At 37.3% G+C, this 18,528-nt stretch overlaps 1 protein-coding gene across 3 annotated transcripts in view; it reads right to left on the reverse strand.

Annotated features, from left to right (window-relative positions):
* The window catches only part of LOC140165858 (uncharacterized), a 30,568-nt gene extending 12,397 nt beyond the window's left edge, over positions 1-18,171 (reverse strand). For all 3 annotated transcript variants that reach the window (XM_072189191.1, XM_072189190.1, XM_072189192.1), the window contains exons 1-7: positions 17,806-18,171; positions 13,484-13,598; positions 11,857-12,064; positions 6,733-6,848; positions 5,264-5,466; positions 2,692-2,869; positions 1,497-1,668 (exon numbers count right to left, since the gene is read on the reverse strand). In XM_072189191.1, the coding sequence (XP_072045292.1) occupies positions 1,497-1,668; positions 2,692-2,869; positions 5,264-5,466; positions 6,733-6,848; positions 11,857-12,064; positions 13,484-13,598; positions 17,806-18,014 (1,201 nt within the window). In that variant the 5' untranslated portion in view covers positions 18,015-18,171. The remainder of the gene's footprint in view (positions 1-1,496; positions 1,669-2,691; positions 2,870-5,263; positions 5,467-6,732; positions 6,849-11,856; positions 12,065-13,483; positions 13,599-17,805) is intronic.
* Positions 18,172-18,528: the final 357 nt, after the last annotated feature.

The raw sequence follows: 18,528 nt of genomic DNA on the forward strand, positions 1-18,528 counted from the left end.
TCGTACATTATGGCTTTAATTTGATGATTTGGCATAAAATCCAAAATTTCTTCATATCAAGTCGCTTTTTTTTTTTCTTGTTTTTCACTTTATAAATTCGAAGATTGCTCTATCCAATTTGTGTATTTGTTTTGACAATTCTATATTATTTGCAAATGATACCGGCCTTTATCAGTAGGCTACTAACTAGCTTTTAAGCTAATCATCTGATGTAGTGCAAAAGGGTTCACCACAATGACCACATATCTTGCATTGCTGTGTACTTAGAAAACAAAGGGTGTTGACTCTGTTGACATTTTGACACATACAGTGTTCCAATTATTCGCCTGTGAATGTGGTCCCAGAAGCTGTTCCGTGTCAGTGCATTTTACTGTTGTGTCAGTTGGACAACTGCTTGGTTACTGACATGTGTTTAGAGTAGAGTATTGAAGTTATCCTGTGTGTAATTTTTGTTCATGTACAGGCGAATAACTGGAATCCAACAAAAGAAATCTGTTGGGCTGTGAATTTTGGTCCAGGAAGGTGTTCCATGTCAGTGCATTTTGCTGTTGTGTCAGTTGGACAACTGCTTGGTTACTGACATGTGTTTAGAGTAGAGTATTGAAGTAATCCTGTGTGCAATTTTTGTTCATTTTTATGGAGAGGATTTTAAGATATGACCTTGTGAAAAATTATAAGTTTCTTTTTGAGGCCAGTTTATGTATGTACTATAAATTTCGATTGAATGAACACAGCTTTCATCAGCTATACGCGATCCAACTGCAATAATATATCGCATATTTCAAACTACAACACGAATGAATGACCTTGGATACAATAATTAAAATACTAACCAATCATGAGTGCATTGGCATGGTTGGATCCACTTCCGCATTACTCATGGACAGGCGCCTACATTGCGCAGTGTACGCAAAAAATCTTCACACTATGTCAGGCTGTGTTCATTCAATTGAAATTTCTAGTGTAGTACTTTGAATATTTCTTTATATTTTGAACTTCTCCAGCACCAGAATACATGTAGATGTGTTAGGAGGTGTCATGTTGTGACACCGGAAAATCGTGAACATTTTAAAAATCAAGTTATTTTTCTACAGTTTTGGACACAGAAAGGAGGGAAAAAACATTGCATCAGGAGTAAACTTGAAAACTTTCATCCCTGCATTTAGGTGGTTGGAGGCATAGTCCTCTATTTAACCCCCTGAGCACTACCTGCCGATCTAACATTGCCTCTGATTGGTCAATTACGTGATATCTTCACTTTAATCACCAATCAGAACGGAGCTTTGCAAATAATTCACCCCAATTTTTTCGTGTGGTGAAATTATTCTAACAATGTTGCTGATTGGTCCAATTGATAACGAAAACTTTTTGGCCAATCGGCAGGTAGTTCTTATGGGGTTAAAATGGTAAATGTTGACCGTATGCTGACATTGCACCAGAATGGCAAATTAAAATTGCGCACTGAGTACAAACACATAATTATTTCCAGCACTAACCTTGCCTGATAACAGGTACTTTCAATCTCTTTTGAAGCTCTTCCGCTAATTGTCCGCTGAGAGGAGCTGGACCGCAGATGACATCTTTGAGAGCAGATAGATCATAGTCATCCACCATTGGGTTCTTGGCTAGGAAGAGAATCAACGGAGGGACAAGGAATCCAAATGATACCTGAATGAAAATGAATAGAGTAACATTATGTAGTTTGTTATTTGCCCTGTGACCCGGCAAACACAAAAATATTTTTGAAACATTATAAACTTGCTTTGTTTTGGTCCAAATGTTTTAATAACACTTAAATATTGGGTTATATAAAGGTCATGAATACATTTTTGAAATGTTTTATTTGAAAAAACACTTTTTTAAAATGTTGTCAAAATGTTATTGCAAAATAATTTTGGCAAACATTTTTGCAAAACATTTTGTCAACAATGTTTTGCAGCAAGTTTTCAAAACTTTTTCTGAATGTTATCAAAATGTATCATACCCTTTATATAACAGACATATAACCTTTTTCTGTAAAATGTTTTGTGTTTGCTGGGCTGGAGAAAGGAGGTAGAAATGTATCGCAGATGACATCTTTGAGAGCAGAGAGGTCATCATTGGCTAGGAAGAGTATGAACAGGTGGACAATTTAGGAATCCAAATGATGCCTAAATGAAGATGATTTTTAACAATAGCTGCCGTTATCCCCTGGGAGGGGAGGGGAGGGGAGTGAGGGGAGGGGGGAAGGGAGGGGAGGGGATGGGGAGTGAGAAGGATAGCGGAATGGTGGATATTCTTGAAATTTAGTAGTCTGCTTTCCACCAAAACAAATTATGCAGGATCGCAACATTGGTTATTATTCCATTTAAAATCCACACTACCCTGTGGAAGATTTTGGAAATATCCTCCACAGAGGGAGTATGAATTTCTAATGGAATGAACACATTAAGCAGCTGCATTGGAATTTTATACACCCTCTGAGAATTAAAAGATTCAACCAGAATCTTTCACTGAGGGAGAGTGAGTTTCAAATGGAGCTGCTAATGTGTTAATTCCGTTTGAAATTCATACTCCCCCTGCAGAAGATATTTCCAAAATCTTCCACAGTAGTGTGGATTTTAAAATGAAATAGCCCATTTCACGCAAACTCCCAAAATGTTGACAAACTTTCTGTTTGTTGTATGCTGGTGTATTGATATATCAACATACCTTGTGATTCTGCATTGTTTCCAAGAAAATCTTGGGTTCAAACTGCGGCAGAGTGACCACTTTGACACCCATACGCAATGTATTCAACAGGACCACTACGATGCCATAGACATGATAGAAGGGTAGCATACCAAGCACACAATCTTCACCTGCTTTCAGAGGTAACAGGTCTGGGGGACTGTAAACGACAACACATATCATAGTATAAGGACAGTGCAGCGGGCTATTCCATTAAAGTCCACACTCCCCCTGTGGAAGATTTTGGAAATATCTTCTACAGAGGGAGTATTAATTTCAAATGGAATAAGCACATTAACCAACTCTATTTTGAATCTCACCATCCCTCTGTAGAACATTCAGGTTGAATCTTTCTCAGAGGGTGTATGGAATTCAAATGGAGCTGCCTAATGTGTTCATTCCATTTGAAATTCATACTCCCCCTGTGGATGATATTTCCAAAAACAGGGGGAGCATGGATTTTAAATGGAATAGCTCAATGAAGTTGCTAGATCAACTCAGAAATCCTCTACATCACTAACAAAGCTTTTTGGCACTGTCAGACTAAGTGCCAGTTAAAATTTGTTTAGGAATAGCCTTTCTCCCGTAAAACTGCTGTAAAAGATAGCCGAGATTGGCTTTCATATTTTCTTCAATCTATTTATCTGTGATTTTGCTTCTCTTGTTACCTAGATGCACAGGCCAGAATGTTTTGTAATAATTCAGATTTTTAAGTCTGGTTAAAGAAAGTTGCTTGACCGGGTCCCATCAGGAGGACAAAAGTGTAATGTATTTTTACACAAAACCAGAACAAAGATCAGATCAATCTTTCAAAATGCTATTTGACATTCAAAACAACAAAAATGAGATTGAGTGATCAAGTTGCTCTGAAGTACATGTAGCTTTGCTCGTCATTTTTAACAAATCAATTCAGTGGCGTAACTCCTATGGGCTCTGGGGGGGCGTGCCCCCGGGCACCCGGGCTAAGGGGCTAAGGGGCCTTGATAGCCTTTGACACGATAGTACTTTGTTATAGGAAAGAAGTGGAAACCTTTACCCACCATGCATTGAATTACTCTTCATTTGGGTGCCCCTTCAACACAAGATTTTTCGCGCGCTTCGCTCGCATTGCAACATAGGCCTATAAATTGTCATTTTAAAGACCTAAATTCATCATGATTAAATACCAAATTAGTGGAATTTATGCGCATTTTCGGAAGAGGGCGTATTTTGTATTCTTGCCCCTGGGCGCCATATGCTACGTCACTGCAGCTAGTGACGAGTCTCCTAAGTAAAGACATTAGAGAATATGAAAACATTTTGTTTTATTAACATGAATTGCATTGAAACATGATATAAATTTAATCTGAAACACTTCGTAAGTTATTCGGTAGGTCTATGGCTTTCAATACTAAAATTGATTAGCTCTGCACTATGTTGGTCAGGGGCACCCGAACTACTTTCGCCCCCGGGCACCCTGACCCAAAGTTACGCCACTGAATCAATTAAGCATCATCTTCTTTTGGTATAGCTGGCTGGGGAGTAAGATGTAATCGGGGTGTAAGTTTCAAAAAACTTATAGTAGAGGTACTTTTTAAAGTTAACTTAAGCCGAATTGGTCAAGCTGGGAGATTCCGCGCTTGTTGATAGAAAGACAGCTTAGGCTAATAGAAATTGGCACTCCATTCGTGGTTGTTGTTGTTGACCAAATAATAATAAATTATCATATCATGTAGGCCTATGTCCGGCACTTAGGCAGGGCCAGGGTGATTCTTTGTTGGATTATTTGATCCTATTTGTGACCTCTTCTCATAATTTATTACTTTCTTTTTCTCACAAGTCTAAAACATCGAGTCGTACCGTCAATGCGAACTTGAATGTAAGCTTAAGCTTTATATCATGTGTGTACATGTTGACGCAAATTCAAGAAAGTAGAAAACTTAGAAGTATCACGTATGACTATATATCTTCTTAAATTTGCCTCTGTATTTTGCAAACTAAAACAAGAATACTTTAATAAATACGAATATCATGATATGAGAGTAGGCCTATGACTAGTGAATTAATTTAGATGCCAAGACAAACTGATATCGTAAAGGTCACTGGCGCTTGGAAAAGTTATGAATGAACGATGTACAATGATTTATACTCATCACATGTATATCGCCATGGTCGGGTCACATATGTAGGCCTATTTGCATGCTTGTCATGGGTCGACCTGGCTAAAAATCCTGGGCGTTTGCGGGCCGAATGTGGCAACCCAAAATTTACGGTCGACCTGGGAGAAACCGATTTACGAAAACTTAGGTGGTCTATCGTGTGCGATACACTATTTTGGATCGACCTGGGATTTTTTTCTCCCAGCTGGACCCAAAACGCTTAACTTAAGTTTGAACAGAAATAATTTCAGATAGTCCAGAAAAAACATATAATTTTGGGTCTCTTTTTCATAAATTTTCATCATTTTGGAAATCCCAGTCGCATATGCCTGCCAAAAATCCCTGCCATCTCAAATCAAGAACACCCCTGGACACTGGCACTATTTTCCCAACTATAAAATTCCCTCCATACTTGCCTTGAAAATTGCCACATATTGCTAACAATGTTCTTGTGTGTTAACATGACCCCCTTAGGCATTCCTGTTGTACCGCTGGAGTAGAGTAGTGCAGCTACGCTATCCTCATCTATAGTGACGTCTACTGGAAACGCTGATCCATCATCTTCTAATAACTCCGAGAAGGGAGTGCAGCCATCAGCCTCACCAATCACAAACACTTCCTGTATTTAACATGTATCAAATCACACCATTAGATCAATATCAAAATAAGCTACAGAATGTAGTCTTGGAAATGTTTTTGTTTCTTATTTTGTTGTCACAAAAATTGCACTGTAGGATTGATTCTAGGATGCAGAGCCATTTTGAAAAGAGATTATGAAATGGAATGTTAGACTTGGCACAAGTCCCAGACACATCTACTAGCCTGTATGTGTTGCAGCATTTTTAGACAGAATTAGCCAATTCAAGATGCTAACCTGTTATGTTCTAGCATATGGTTAGCTTGCCACAAATCCCATCAATGATACTAACCTGTTTATGTTCTAGCATATATCTTTTTAAAACTATGACAGCATCTGCCACAAGTCCCTTCAAGAAACTGTACATTATGTACATATCTTTAGCTTTGAGAGCATTAGACTTGCCACAAGTCCCATCAAGATACCAACCTATATCTAGCATTATCTTTAACTTTGTGAGCATTAATAGACTTTGCACAAGTCCCATAAAGATGAACATGTATATTTATATTTAAAAGCTTTGAGAGTATTAGACTTGATACAAGCCCCAGACAGTAACTGTATACAGTGTTCTTGTTCTAACCTAACTTAAGGGTAGATGAGGTATTGTTGGTCGAAGCAACCTAAAATTGATTTTCATTATCTATAACTATATCAATATATTATTGAAAATTAATGCCTTGATGTTTTGCAAAAGTTCATTCTACAAATAATATACTTTGCAAACTTGCTTAATTTATTGTTGTTAATGAGTTTATGTATGTTTTACAAAAGTGTTGTTGTTTCAGCCCTCTTTACAACGTAACTCAAGAACCGCAGCACCTATAAAAGTGTATCTGTGATATTTTAATTCTTCTACACGCTTTCGCTATGAATTGAGCAATGCAGTTTTTGCCAAAGCTCACTACCATTCGTAAGATGCTGTGAACTACCAAATCACAACAGTTTAAAATAATTAATAACCTTAAGCTTATTTAAGAACATTATCAATAGCATCAGATTCTGGTATGATCACCAAACTATAATATTTAGCTGTAAACCTTGAGTGCGTACTCCCATGATGTTGCAAAGTTTATTCATAAATTTCCACTTGGCAACAGCAGATCGGGGGATCGCCTCAGCAGCCAATCAGAGACAACTCTGTTTCAACACAGCAAATATATGATGTATGCTTAAAATATGCTTTTGTCAAAAGTTTACAAGTAAAGATTATAGCATCAGGATGTTTCAACTGACCAATCAACTAACCTGGATACGGTTTTCTCTTTCAAGAATGTCCTTAGCTTTGAGAGCGTTAGCAGCAGAGTCAGGTACTGTTATCACATATCTAGCATCGGAGTGTTTCAACTGACCCACCAACTCATCTGAAAATAACAAACTCATATTGTGCACCTGTTATTACTACCATACTGACCCAGGGTAATTCCCATTATTCCATAATCCCGTGCCCTATACTTTGCTGTAAACCTTTGATGAGCGATAAATCTTAATAGGTTGGACATTGCTAATACTTGAAAGTGAGGTCACTAAATTTGTCCTTGCATGTCAGGGCATGTCCTCATTGGACAAAGAGATATTGGCAAAGAAAGTGTTAAAATTCTTTTGTTTTATATTGTTTTCAGCGATTGATAAATTGATGTAACTTCAGAAAGAAAAGTCGTATCAACATGGGGTTTTCAGTTTCTGAAAGCTCTAAATGTCTTCTTTAGAAACTTGTGTAAAACTCATTTTCGACCAGGGCCGACATGTGACTCATTCCCCTTGATTGGTCCCTAATCGCAGTCCCTTGGGATTTGTTTTGGATCCTTGAAATTTGGAGTGTATACTTCATAGACATTTCCTTAAGCTGTTCAGCCTATATTGATATCTACTATACTTATTTATATTTGACAGTACCTTACATTACTGATGACATGTTCAGTTGATATTAATTCATGATATTGGGGTATATTGATAGGTGTGTACATACACTTCCCAATTGTTCTTTCATTATTCTACATATTTATGTTCATGACATGTTGAGTATCTTGATCATGTTGAAGTATATTTCTTTGTATTAGCCAACATCCAGCCATTACCCTTTTATTATCAGTATTTATTATTATCCCAGCCCACCCCTATTCCCTCACATTTTGGTATAAGTGAGCTTGACTCATCTGTTCCAACTGTTTTTAATTTACTTTTGTTTCTAGATAATCCAATTCCTATTCACTTTGGATTGTATATATTATATATATATATTTTTTTTTTTGCATTGTATATTTATTATTCGTTATGTCTACGTCTGATTTGTCCGATTTTATATCACATGTCAAATTCAATCCATCTACTTTTGATAGCACTTTAAACCCAAATTCACCAACATCCGATCAATCATGTAATATTGACAACACCATGATTACTGATTGCAATTACTTCGACATTGAGCTTTTCAACTCAACTGACTTCAAAAACACTGACATTTCTCTTTTCCACCTCAATGCATTAAGCCTTAATAAACGTGCCAATGATGTACCAAACTATCTTTCAGCTATTGATCATCAGTTTGATATATACGCTTTCACGGAAACATGGTTTAGGTCATCTGAGGACGCGGATCTCATCGATCTCAATGATTATTCAAACGAAAATTGCATCAGGCCAGGAGGAAGAACTGGCGGAGGGCGTCTCTCTTTTCATTCATCCTAAATTCCATTATCGTATTAGACATGATTTAAAAATTGATTGCCCTGATTGTGATTCATTATTTATTGAAATTACAAACAACTCCCATAACACCATCGTTGGAGTAGTTTACAAACCTGATACAGTTGTTATGAATGACTTTATTATGCAATTAGACAATACACTGAACATCGTCACTAAAGAGAAAAAACCCTGTTACATCACTGGTGATTTCAACATTGATCTCCTAAAATATGATTCTAGGCCTGAAGTAAATACTTTTGTCCATCTTTTTTACTCGTACCAATTCATCCCATGTATAGATAGGCCTACACGTATTAAAACAAATAAAAATGGAGTCACCAGTGTTTCCCTCATTGATAACATTTTCACCAATAACATATCACAAGTAACTAAGTCTGGTATTTTTGTTACCGACCTCTCTGACCACTTTCCAATATTTTCCCTCGTTAATAGGAATTCACGTCATAACACATCCAAGAAAACATCATTTAAAAAGTCACGTCAAATGAAACCAGATAACATCAGAGGTTTTAAAAGTGCTCTTGCACTTGTGGATTGGTCATTCATTACAAACAACAATGACACAGAATGTGCTTATAATGATTTCAATAACAAATTAACCACCTTGTTTGATATTCATTGTCCAATCAAAATAACTAAATTATCCAAAGAAAAATCGCTTCGGAAACCATGGATTACAAGTGGCCTAATAAAATCGATTAAAACTAAAGACAGACTCTATAAAAAATATATCTCTAAGCCCACTGTGGAGAATAAACTGAAATATAATAAATATAGAAACTACTTAAACTCACTGCTTCGTACCTCAAAGAAACTGCACATCACATCCGAAATTGAATTTCACAGTCATAACATGAAAAAATGTGGCAAACTCTAAATAAACTCTTAGGTAGGAATAAAAAACGAAATTTCCTGATTTCTTTACTGATACCGTTAACGGTCATAAAGTCACTAATAATAAAGACATTGCATTGAAATTTAATGATTTTTTCACAAATATTGGACCATTATTGGCAGAAAAATTCGAACCCGATAATAATTCCCGTCAACCTTCAATGACTTTTCAAACAACAAAAGCCTCTTCCTTTCTCCAACTTCAATTGAGGAAATTATCAAGCTCTCTTCCAAAATTAACAACACCTATAGCTCTGGTGCAGACGGAATAAGCTCCAATCTTCTAAAATCAATCAACTTCGAAATAAGTATTCCTCTCACCCACATCTTCAATTCATCTTTATCATCCGGTATTGTACCCTCAAAACTAAAAATTGCTAAAGTCACACCCATTTTTAAAGCAGACGATTGTCACAATTTCTCTAATTATAGGCCTATATCAATTCTACCATCAATATCAAAACTTCTTGAAAAAGTTATTTATAATCGTATTTTAAATTTTATTTCACTTCATGATATTCTAAGTCCTCATCAGTTTGGTTTCCGGCCACAAAGATCCACATATATGGCCATTAATGAGCTTTATTGCAAATTGCAGAAAACCTTGATAAAAAGCATCATGTTGCAGGCATTTTTCTTGACCTCAGTAAGGCATTCGATACCTTAAACCACAACATCCTCTTGAACAAACTCGATCATTATGGTATCAGAGGTCTGGCCAATACATGGATTCGAAATTATCTCAGTGATAGGAAACAATGTGTGGTATTTAATGAAGCAGTTTCTCCTCTCACGAATATCACCTCATGGAGTTCCACAGGGGTCAATTCTTGGTGCCCTCCTCTTCTTATTATATATTAATGACCTTCGCCTGTGTTCCAAAATCCCACATTTTATCCTTTTCGCAGATGATACCAACATACTTTTCTCGCATGAAGATCACCATCACCTCGAATCAATCATTAATGCTGAGCTTATTTTAATATCAAATTGGTTTAAATTAAATAAACTTTCACTAAACATCAAAAAAACTAATTATATGCTTTTTAAAAATAAATACAATAATAAATCTGAAATCAATATAAAAGTACTAATAGATAATACAGAATTAAATCTGGTTCATACTACCAAATTTCTAGGCCTACTTATTGATGATAACCTCAGCTGGAAATCACACACTACACACATCACTAAAATTGTGTCAAAATATAATGGTATTATACGTAAAGTCCGCCCTTTTCTACCGGAGGCCTCTTTGCAAACCTTATATAATACACTTGTGCTTCCCTATTTAACTTACTGTGCAATTGTCTGGGCAGATAAAAACAACGGCAATCTGGATTCTCTTTTTCTCCTACAAAAACGAGTTGTTAGGACGTGCACAAATTCTTTGTGGCTCGCCCACACTGACCCACTTTTCCACCAATTAAATGCCCTTAAGATCCATGACATTTTCAAATTTCAAACAGCATTTTTATGCATAAATTTCATTACAAGATGCTACCAAATGACCTCACGACAACTTCTTTACTACTAATGACGACATCCATACACACGATACCAGACATTCTAAAGACTTTCACATCCAATTATTTAATACGGTTTTTGCTAGCAACACCATCAAAACACATGGTGCTCTCCTCTGGAATGATCTTGACCAATCCCTTAAACTCATCCCGTCTCCTACAGTATTTAAAAAAACATTCAAACAAAACCTCATCAATGGATATTTACATGATGATGTTTAAAGTGCTTTCTCCTGCATGATGGATTTACATGCGCTGCTTTAGTTCGCATTTTATGCTTCATTGATTTTTCGGACTTTATGTTGTCTGTCTATGGCATTCATAGAATTTGTAACCTTATAAATATCGAATATTGTATTTAAGCTATAGACTTGTCTGTAACTTTCAAATGGGTGCCACAACTTTACACGCTTATGCGTTTCTGTGGCATCCACATCTCTCATACCACATTGTTAAAATATTATTTTGTAATATTAATATTGGTATCTCAATTATAAATTATTTGGCATTGCATTGTTACTAATTTATTACAAAATGTTTTGTTTTTTTATATCATGTTATTTATATGTATGTGTGTTGAGATGAAAATAAAACTGAACTGAATCATGTCACATATAGTTACCCATTTCATTACATATACCAATACATACAGAAGGAATACATTGTCACAATACCCCCCCTTCATGGCTAAAGCAAGCAGACCAAATTAAACAGAATGCCTGAACATGTTCTGTGTATAATTTGCAGTTAAGTTAGCTCAATTGATAAGGTGTTCGACTATGGTGCAAGAGGTTGTGGGTTCGAACCCTGTTGGTGGTTAGTACGCTCTCATGTAAAAATTGAGCTGGCCTGAAATTCCCCTGGACAAGGAACTTACTGCTAATTGTCTCATTGTAACCTTTACAAAACTCAGGGAGCTGATCCTGGCTGTGGTGGCCAATTGTGGAATGTCTAGAGGTGCCCTAATTCTTAGCTGCAAGTCCCTGTGTTGTTGTTTTATGGTTTAATGGAATAATATGGGGCCATAATGGTCAGCAACAACCTGTAAAGTATGCTGAAGCTTGTGAAACAACGTCTAGGTGTTGTGCCTGTGCGCAGCACTTGAGACTATAATAGTCTCAGGTAGCACATTATAAATCAGTGAGCTTTTTTTAAATAATAAAATGGGCACACCATGCTTACCACATCTAATCCAAAATTTCCTTGTCTCTCTCATTCTTTCTGCTCACAAACACCAACTTACCAACAGTATAAAGAGGATTAATCGTTGTAAGAATACCCCCTATTGACAGCACGCCACCCATTATGATAAAATACTCAGGATTGTTAGGGCTGTATACGGAGCACACGTCTCCTTGTTTAAATCCACGCCTTGCTAAGGCACTACCACATTTAGTGACTAGAGATTTGAGTTCAGAGAATGAATAAGAACGACCACTGGGTCCATCCACCTGGAAGACAAAAGTAAAGTGCATATCTTATTTGCTACATTACAATTTACATGTAAGTCAAATTAAAACAAATCACCTATAACTTTTTGTTATGTTAATATTATCAAAATACTTTTTTAATATCAGGCATCAAAATAATTTTTTAATATCAGTTGTTTCTTTTGAAAAAAATCCCCCTCATTGAACTTTCTGGGGCTACTTTCCGATTTTGGGGGCTTAATACCTATATTCCCCATTTAGTTTGAGCCACAAACCTTAGAAAAACTTGTGTTGATAAAGCTTCTAAACTTAACCCTAAAATAGCATGTGCAATGCCCAATTCATCTTAACATATATTCTATTTCCCTTGAATAAATTGAACATAATTCTTGTTGAATGGCTTATTTTTGCTTTTCAACCCTTTCTTTGAGGATTTGTCCATTTATGATCAAATTAGCAACAGTGAGGTTTTCAAGTGAAGTCGCAATATTTCACTTCCTGGTTTGTGATCTCTTTAGTCGACCAACACCTGGTGGTCTAGAGATTAACATGAGTGAAAAGGTGCTCTAAAGCTATACATGTGTGGTTAAAAGAGATTGCCACTTGTAAGCTTGAATGTCAAGAAAAATATGAAACCATTGCACTTGTGAATGGAAATGCCCGATAATCCCCATTTAATTGATACTGTTAATGGGACCCTAAGAAATTATTGTGTACCCCTGGAATTTCAGAGGCAAAATAACGGGTCCAGTTAGGGTAATTACGTTGTAGTAGTAAACATTATTCCAAAATTGTTCCATAAATTGCAATCAGAGACTAGCTTACTTCCCAAACTGCCAGGTGTTCAGATTCATGACTTCTCTCTAGTCCGAAGGGTCGCTAGTCCGAAAACCAAATTAAGTTAGCTAATCCGAAGGTTCTCTAGTCTGAATATAGAATAAGGGTTAGGGTTAGGGTTAGGGTTTAGGGTTAGGGTTAGTGAGCCTTATTCTATATTCGGACTAGAGAACCTTATTTATTATTTCGAACTAGCGAGCCCTCGGACTAGAGAACCCGATATTCAGACTAGCGAACCTTTTTCAGAATTCTCTAGTCCGAAGGGTCGCTAGTCCGAAAAGCAAATTAAGTTCGCTAATCCGAAGGTTCTCTAGTCTGAATATAGAATAAGGGTTAGGGTTAAGGGTTAAGGGTTAGTGTTTAGGGTTAGGGTTCAGAGTTAGGTTTAGGGTTAGGGTTAGCGAGCCTTATTCTATATTCGGACTAGAGAACCTTATTTATTATTCAGACTGGCGAACCCTCGGACTATAGAGAACCAGATATTCAGACTAGCGAACCTTTTTCAGAATTCGGACTAGCGAATGGTAAATTACGTGTTCAGACTAGCAAACCTTCAGACTAGAGAGTTGTCACCTTCAGATTACCCGAATAACAACAACTTACCAAAGCTTCTCTGTCTCCGTATTCATCAACGTTTTCAAACACATAGTCCATAATGTGTTTCCCTGGAAGTTGGCCATCTCCAAATTTACTGGTATATACGATAGGATTAAGCTCTCTATTGGAATGAATAAAGAAAAGAATAGATTAAATTATACTCTAGTCAAGCCTAGAAATAAGCAGAATGGAACCAGGAGCAATTTGTTTTTGAACATTGCTCCTGATTTTACAAGAACCAGAACTCCTGAAGAAACAGGAGCAATTTTCAAATAGTACATCCTTTTCTGCATGTACAGTACAGCATACCAGCACTGCAGTATCAAGTTCAAAACTGGAACCAGGAGCAATTTGTTTTAGAATTAGAAAATTGCTCCTGGTTTATGTGAATTTTACAAGCAACTGATGGCTTTACAAGGGCAAATTTGCTCCTGGTGCCTGTAAGAAAGTGTACAATGCAGTGGCGTGCGCAAAGGGGGGCAGGGGGGCCATGGCCCCACTCTTGTTGGTTATTCGGGGGATTCGGCGGGACGTTAAAAACTTCAAAATTTGCTCCTAATCAGACTCCATTTGGGGGAACTGAACAACCTGCCCCCCCCCCACTTTCAATGTGCTGTGCACGCCACTGGTACAATGTCCACTGCATCAGGGTTTGCACCGACCTACATTTGGGGGTCCTTGACCCCAATTTTCACCTGGATCCCTAGATTAAATATTTAGGCCCTATACTCTAGTTAAAGGGGATGGCCCATTTTGTTATCACTGCATCATAATTGCACATCAACGCATTTCATCATAATCAATATGAAACTGTATAAAGTCCATTAAATTGCATCAGGGTTGGCACCCTGACCTGCATAGGTCCATGACCCCCAATTTTCACCACTAAATTTAACTTCTAATAGTAAGAAAGTGTATGGACCCATGCAGGACCCAAAAGTTTTTGAAGCTATCACTACCCCTTTACTGCATTCAGTGCCAAGTCAATTTTTGAGGGGAAAAATGTGATGAAAATTGTCAAAAATGGGCTAGTATTAAAAATTACAAAAAGGCCTAAAAATCTTAAATGTCATGGTTGGCCAGCACGCCGTGTGTGTGTGTGTGGGGGGGTGGAGGTAAGGTGTAAGAGCCAAGACTTCTCAGAGGGGAAACTTGCCCCTTGCCCCTACAGCATTAGGTTTTAAAGTTGATGTTAGTTTCCTGTCACATATTTTGTTGAGTGATGAGGTGACTCTTCACTGTGCAATAATTATTAGCCCGGGGGAGGGGGGTACAATTTCCAAATGCCAAACGGCTTGCCAAAAATTGCTTCCCCCCCCACACACACCTAACAACAAAAAAAAAATCTTTGCACATGCCAAATTTTTGGGATCCCAATTTGCAAACCTTAAATGGTCTAGATAAATGGTGCGAGTGCATCGAGCAGGAAATTTTGCATATATGTGTTTCCATACTGTTTTCCTAAGCCACACATTCATGTGGCACCTTTTAGGTAAAATGCTCTAAAAAGGCTTAGGAAAATAGCACAGTCCTCGTCCGTTGGATTCACCATTATCCACTTTTATTTTAGCACAGAAACGTTTAACTATGCAAATTTTCCTCGCAGCATGTATCTAGACCATTTAAGGTTTGCAAATTGGGATCCAAAATATTTGGCATGTTCAAAGGGGGGGCAAAGATTTTTATCATACCACTAAGGGAAACATCAAAGAACACAGCTAACCATATATTTTCGAATCTAGTCACAGGGGCGTACATGTAGCCAGCTTTCTTGGTGGGGGGGCAAAATAAAATACAATACATATACCGGTTTTGCAAAAATGTTGTATTTTACACTATTTTGGCCCACGACTCCTTGCCCCTTTTCTTTTCCTTTGCCTTCCAGATTTTCTCTTTCATTTTTTGTCAGAGGGCACTTTTTTTCTTTTAGTTTTTGTCAGGGGCACTCTGCCCCCTCTCCCACTACGCCACGCTACTGTCTAGTCAGTGAGTGCAGATAATACACTTCTAGTCAGTGAGAGCATAATGCGCAAGCACGAAACATGCATGCGGCGAGGTTATAAACGTAAAAAGACAATTCGCGTAAACCGCGGGCGTGTAAAATGCATGTGATACGTAATATACGGAAAAGTCATTTAAATTTGGTAATGTTTTTCTTGTTTTGCAACAAATAAAATGTTTAAAAACATGATCATTTCAATAATAAGAATGACTTAGTTGTATGATAAATTTGTTATTAGCCTTATAAAATGAATGTTTGGTTCTTGTCCTCTCCCTCCTCAATTTCTGGGATTTTTTAAAGATTTTTTTATTTCAGACTTTGGAATGATTTGTGAAAACTCCACACAAATAAGTTTATTAGAGAACAAGGATGATGTGGATCACTTCCAAGTCTTTTTGTGGTACTCTAGGGGGTTTATCCCTCAGAATCTCACATTTGAAAAAAACAAATTTATAAGGGCCTCGCATCGTATCCTTGCACTGCTGGAAAACGATTGAAAACTACTGACAATGCTCACTTCACATTGGGGAAAAACACATCCCTCCTCATCAATTCATGAAAATCCTCTGGATGAGAACCAAAACATTAATTTTATACAGCCTTAATGTAGGTTCAGGGTTGGTATGGTACCGAACTTATTGTGTGCCTTCGCTTCACCCAGCTAGTATGACCATAAACATTTAAATCACTGACATGATGGTGATCGATCACTGATCGTCTATAATATTTTGCAGTAAACCTTTGACGAGTGCGTACTACCACAGTTCCAATATAATTGAAACTCCTGGCTCCGACCGGGAGTTCCAACAGGTGCTGTGTATGTGTTTATTAAAATGTGCATTCACATCTAGGCCTACATACTTATTACTTAGCCGTTGGTACGAAGAAATCGTTGCTCCAAAAATGATTGCAAATTTAATCATTTTTCACCACAAAATATGATTTGAAAACACAGGTGAGCAATTTATGAATATATGGAGAGGGCAAACAGGTTGTTAATTATAATTGTCAATATTAATATTTTGCGACATTTATAAAAAACAAATAACACTGAAGACACCCTATGGCACCTGCTACAACTTGAGAACAAGTCCTCAAACGTTCGAAAATTGTATAGTTACATATATACAATTGGTACATCGCAAAGTTCATTAGGCTATTGAAACTTGATGTTGAGTTAAGCGTCCCATTTTTTTTAGCTCATAATGAGGCAACTATTTCATTATTCATTATTCATTATTTTCAAGGTTTCATTATCAGCGGCCTTTTACCAATGCTTATGCGCTTTTGTTCATTCTAATTGGGTATTGCCAGTCGCAATATAATGTCACAAACACACATAAACATTTATAAAAGTATAATTATCTTGCTTTTGTTTTTCAAGTTTTAAAACAAACTAAATGTATTCCGAAGTCTACCATGCCAGTCTTCTTCACTCCAATTTGGACTAACCTCTCCGTACATACATTTGAGGATAGGGGGAAAGGGGGGGGGGGGTACTCATTTTATACAAAAATAACAATCATGCAGAACATTATGAAATAATTTTTTAGCACCAATTTGTCAAAACCAGGTCTTTCCTAGTTAGATTATTTACAACATCAACAATGTCCATCTGGTAAAAACATTTTGTCCAGGTTGATTTTTCTTCTAGTCTACCCTGGTATCCCAAAGGTATAATTGAAATAATTGGATAGAGCAAGGGTCAAAAACCTGTATATTTTTAATGCTAAAATATTTAGATGGATTCATCTAATAGTTCTCAAGGTTTTCTATAGTTTTCTAAGGATTCAAATACAAAAAAGGGGTTTAAAAATTTTGCAGAACAAATTTTCTTTCTGGTTTAGTAGTAATTTGCAAAATAATGAATTATTTTCAGATTTTACATCTCAAACGCGGCACAAAATTCATAACGCGGGCGGTGGACGCTAAACTCAGAATCAAGTTTCAAGTGCCTTACTTGGCAACAGCAGTTCGGCCTCAGCAGCCAATAACTAAGAGATGAGTGTGTTTCAACGCAGTAAGTATTAAACTAAAGTTTTTTATTACTTCCGTGGTCCAAGTACGCGCTGGTGAATTGCGATCGCGTAGAAGTGACAAGTCAACAGGCTTGTTGTCAAGTGCGCTGATCAGCCAAATCAGTGTGATTGTTTATTTCTTCTGTGTACGCTCGTCTACGCTTGGCACACAGCTCGGACCACGGAAGTAATAAAAAATTAACTTTACGCGATGTAAATATGCTCTCGTCAAAGCCTACTGCAAAATATTAGTGATAAATCGATATCTCCACATGGAAGTCAATCCCATTACTACAACTAGTGCACACCTTGCATAATGATGAACAGCACTAGTAGAAAATTGATTGCTGCATTGTAAACTCCAATGTTTTCTAGTCCTTATTGCATGACATGGTACAAAGTCTTGCTGAGTGGCTAAGCCACAGATCCCTGCACGACAAAACTGTTGTCGTTGAAAACATGGTGGATTAGTGCGAGTCCTCAGCCCCGATAGGAGCCTTAATTTTCCTATATTCATGATGATTTATGTACAGATTTTGTGCAGGACAGTCTATTTGCTGTTATTTTGCCGTGAACTGGTGTTGTTTCAGTGGTTTTAAGCTGGTAGATGTTGAAGCTTATCTACGAGTCCTTGAGTCACAACCGGTCACGATATCAAAATGGGTACGCCTGAGTCCGAGATGCCTGAGTGGGAAACTCCCGTTGACCCCAGGTGACATGACCTTATTTATAGCCTAAGTCACTGCATGGGTAATGTATTTTTATTACGGGAATAATTGTGAAGACTTACTCTATGTTTACAAACAAATTTTGAGACAGAGAGGGAGAGAGTAAAGCTGAGGAGAGAGGAGGGAGGGGGTGTGGACTGTGAGGGGCATGGCCTGAGACTAAATATAAGAGAGGAGAGGAAACTAAAGTAGAGGGGCTAAAGATAGGAGACTCCCGCGATGATGATGAGAGGAGAGCAGTGGTGGTGCCTGGGGGGGGGGCAAATGCCCCTCAGTCAGAACTCTTTCCCCCCCGTTGGCCCC

Source organism: Amphiura filiformis, chromosome 12 (genome assembly GCF_039555335.1).
Source record: "Amphiura filiformis chromosome 12, Afil_fr2py, whole genome shotgun sequence".
In the NCBI taxonomy this organism is placed as follows: domain Eukaryota; kingdom Metazoa; phylum Echinodermata; class Ophiuroidea; order Amphilepidida; family Amphiuridae; genus Amphiura; species Amphiura filiformis.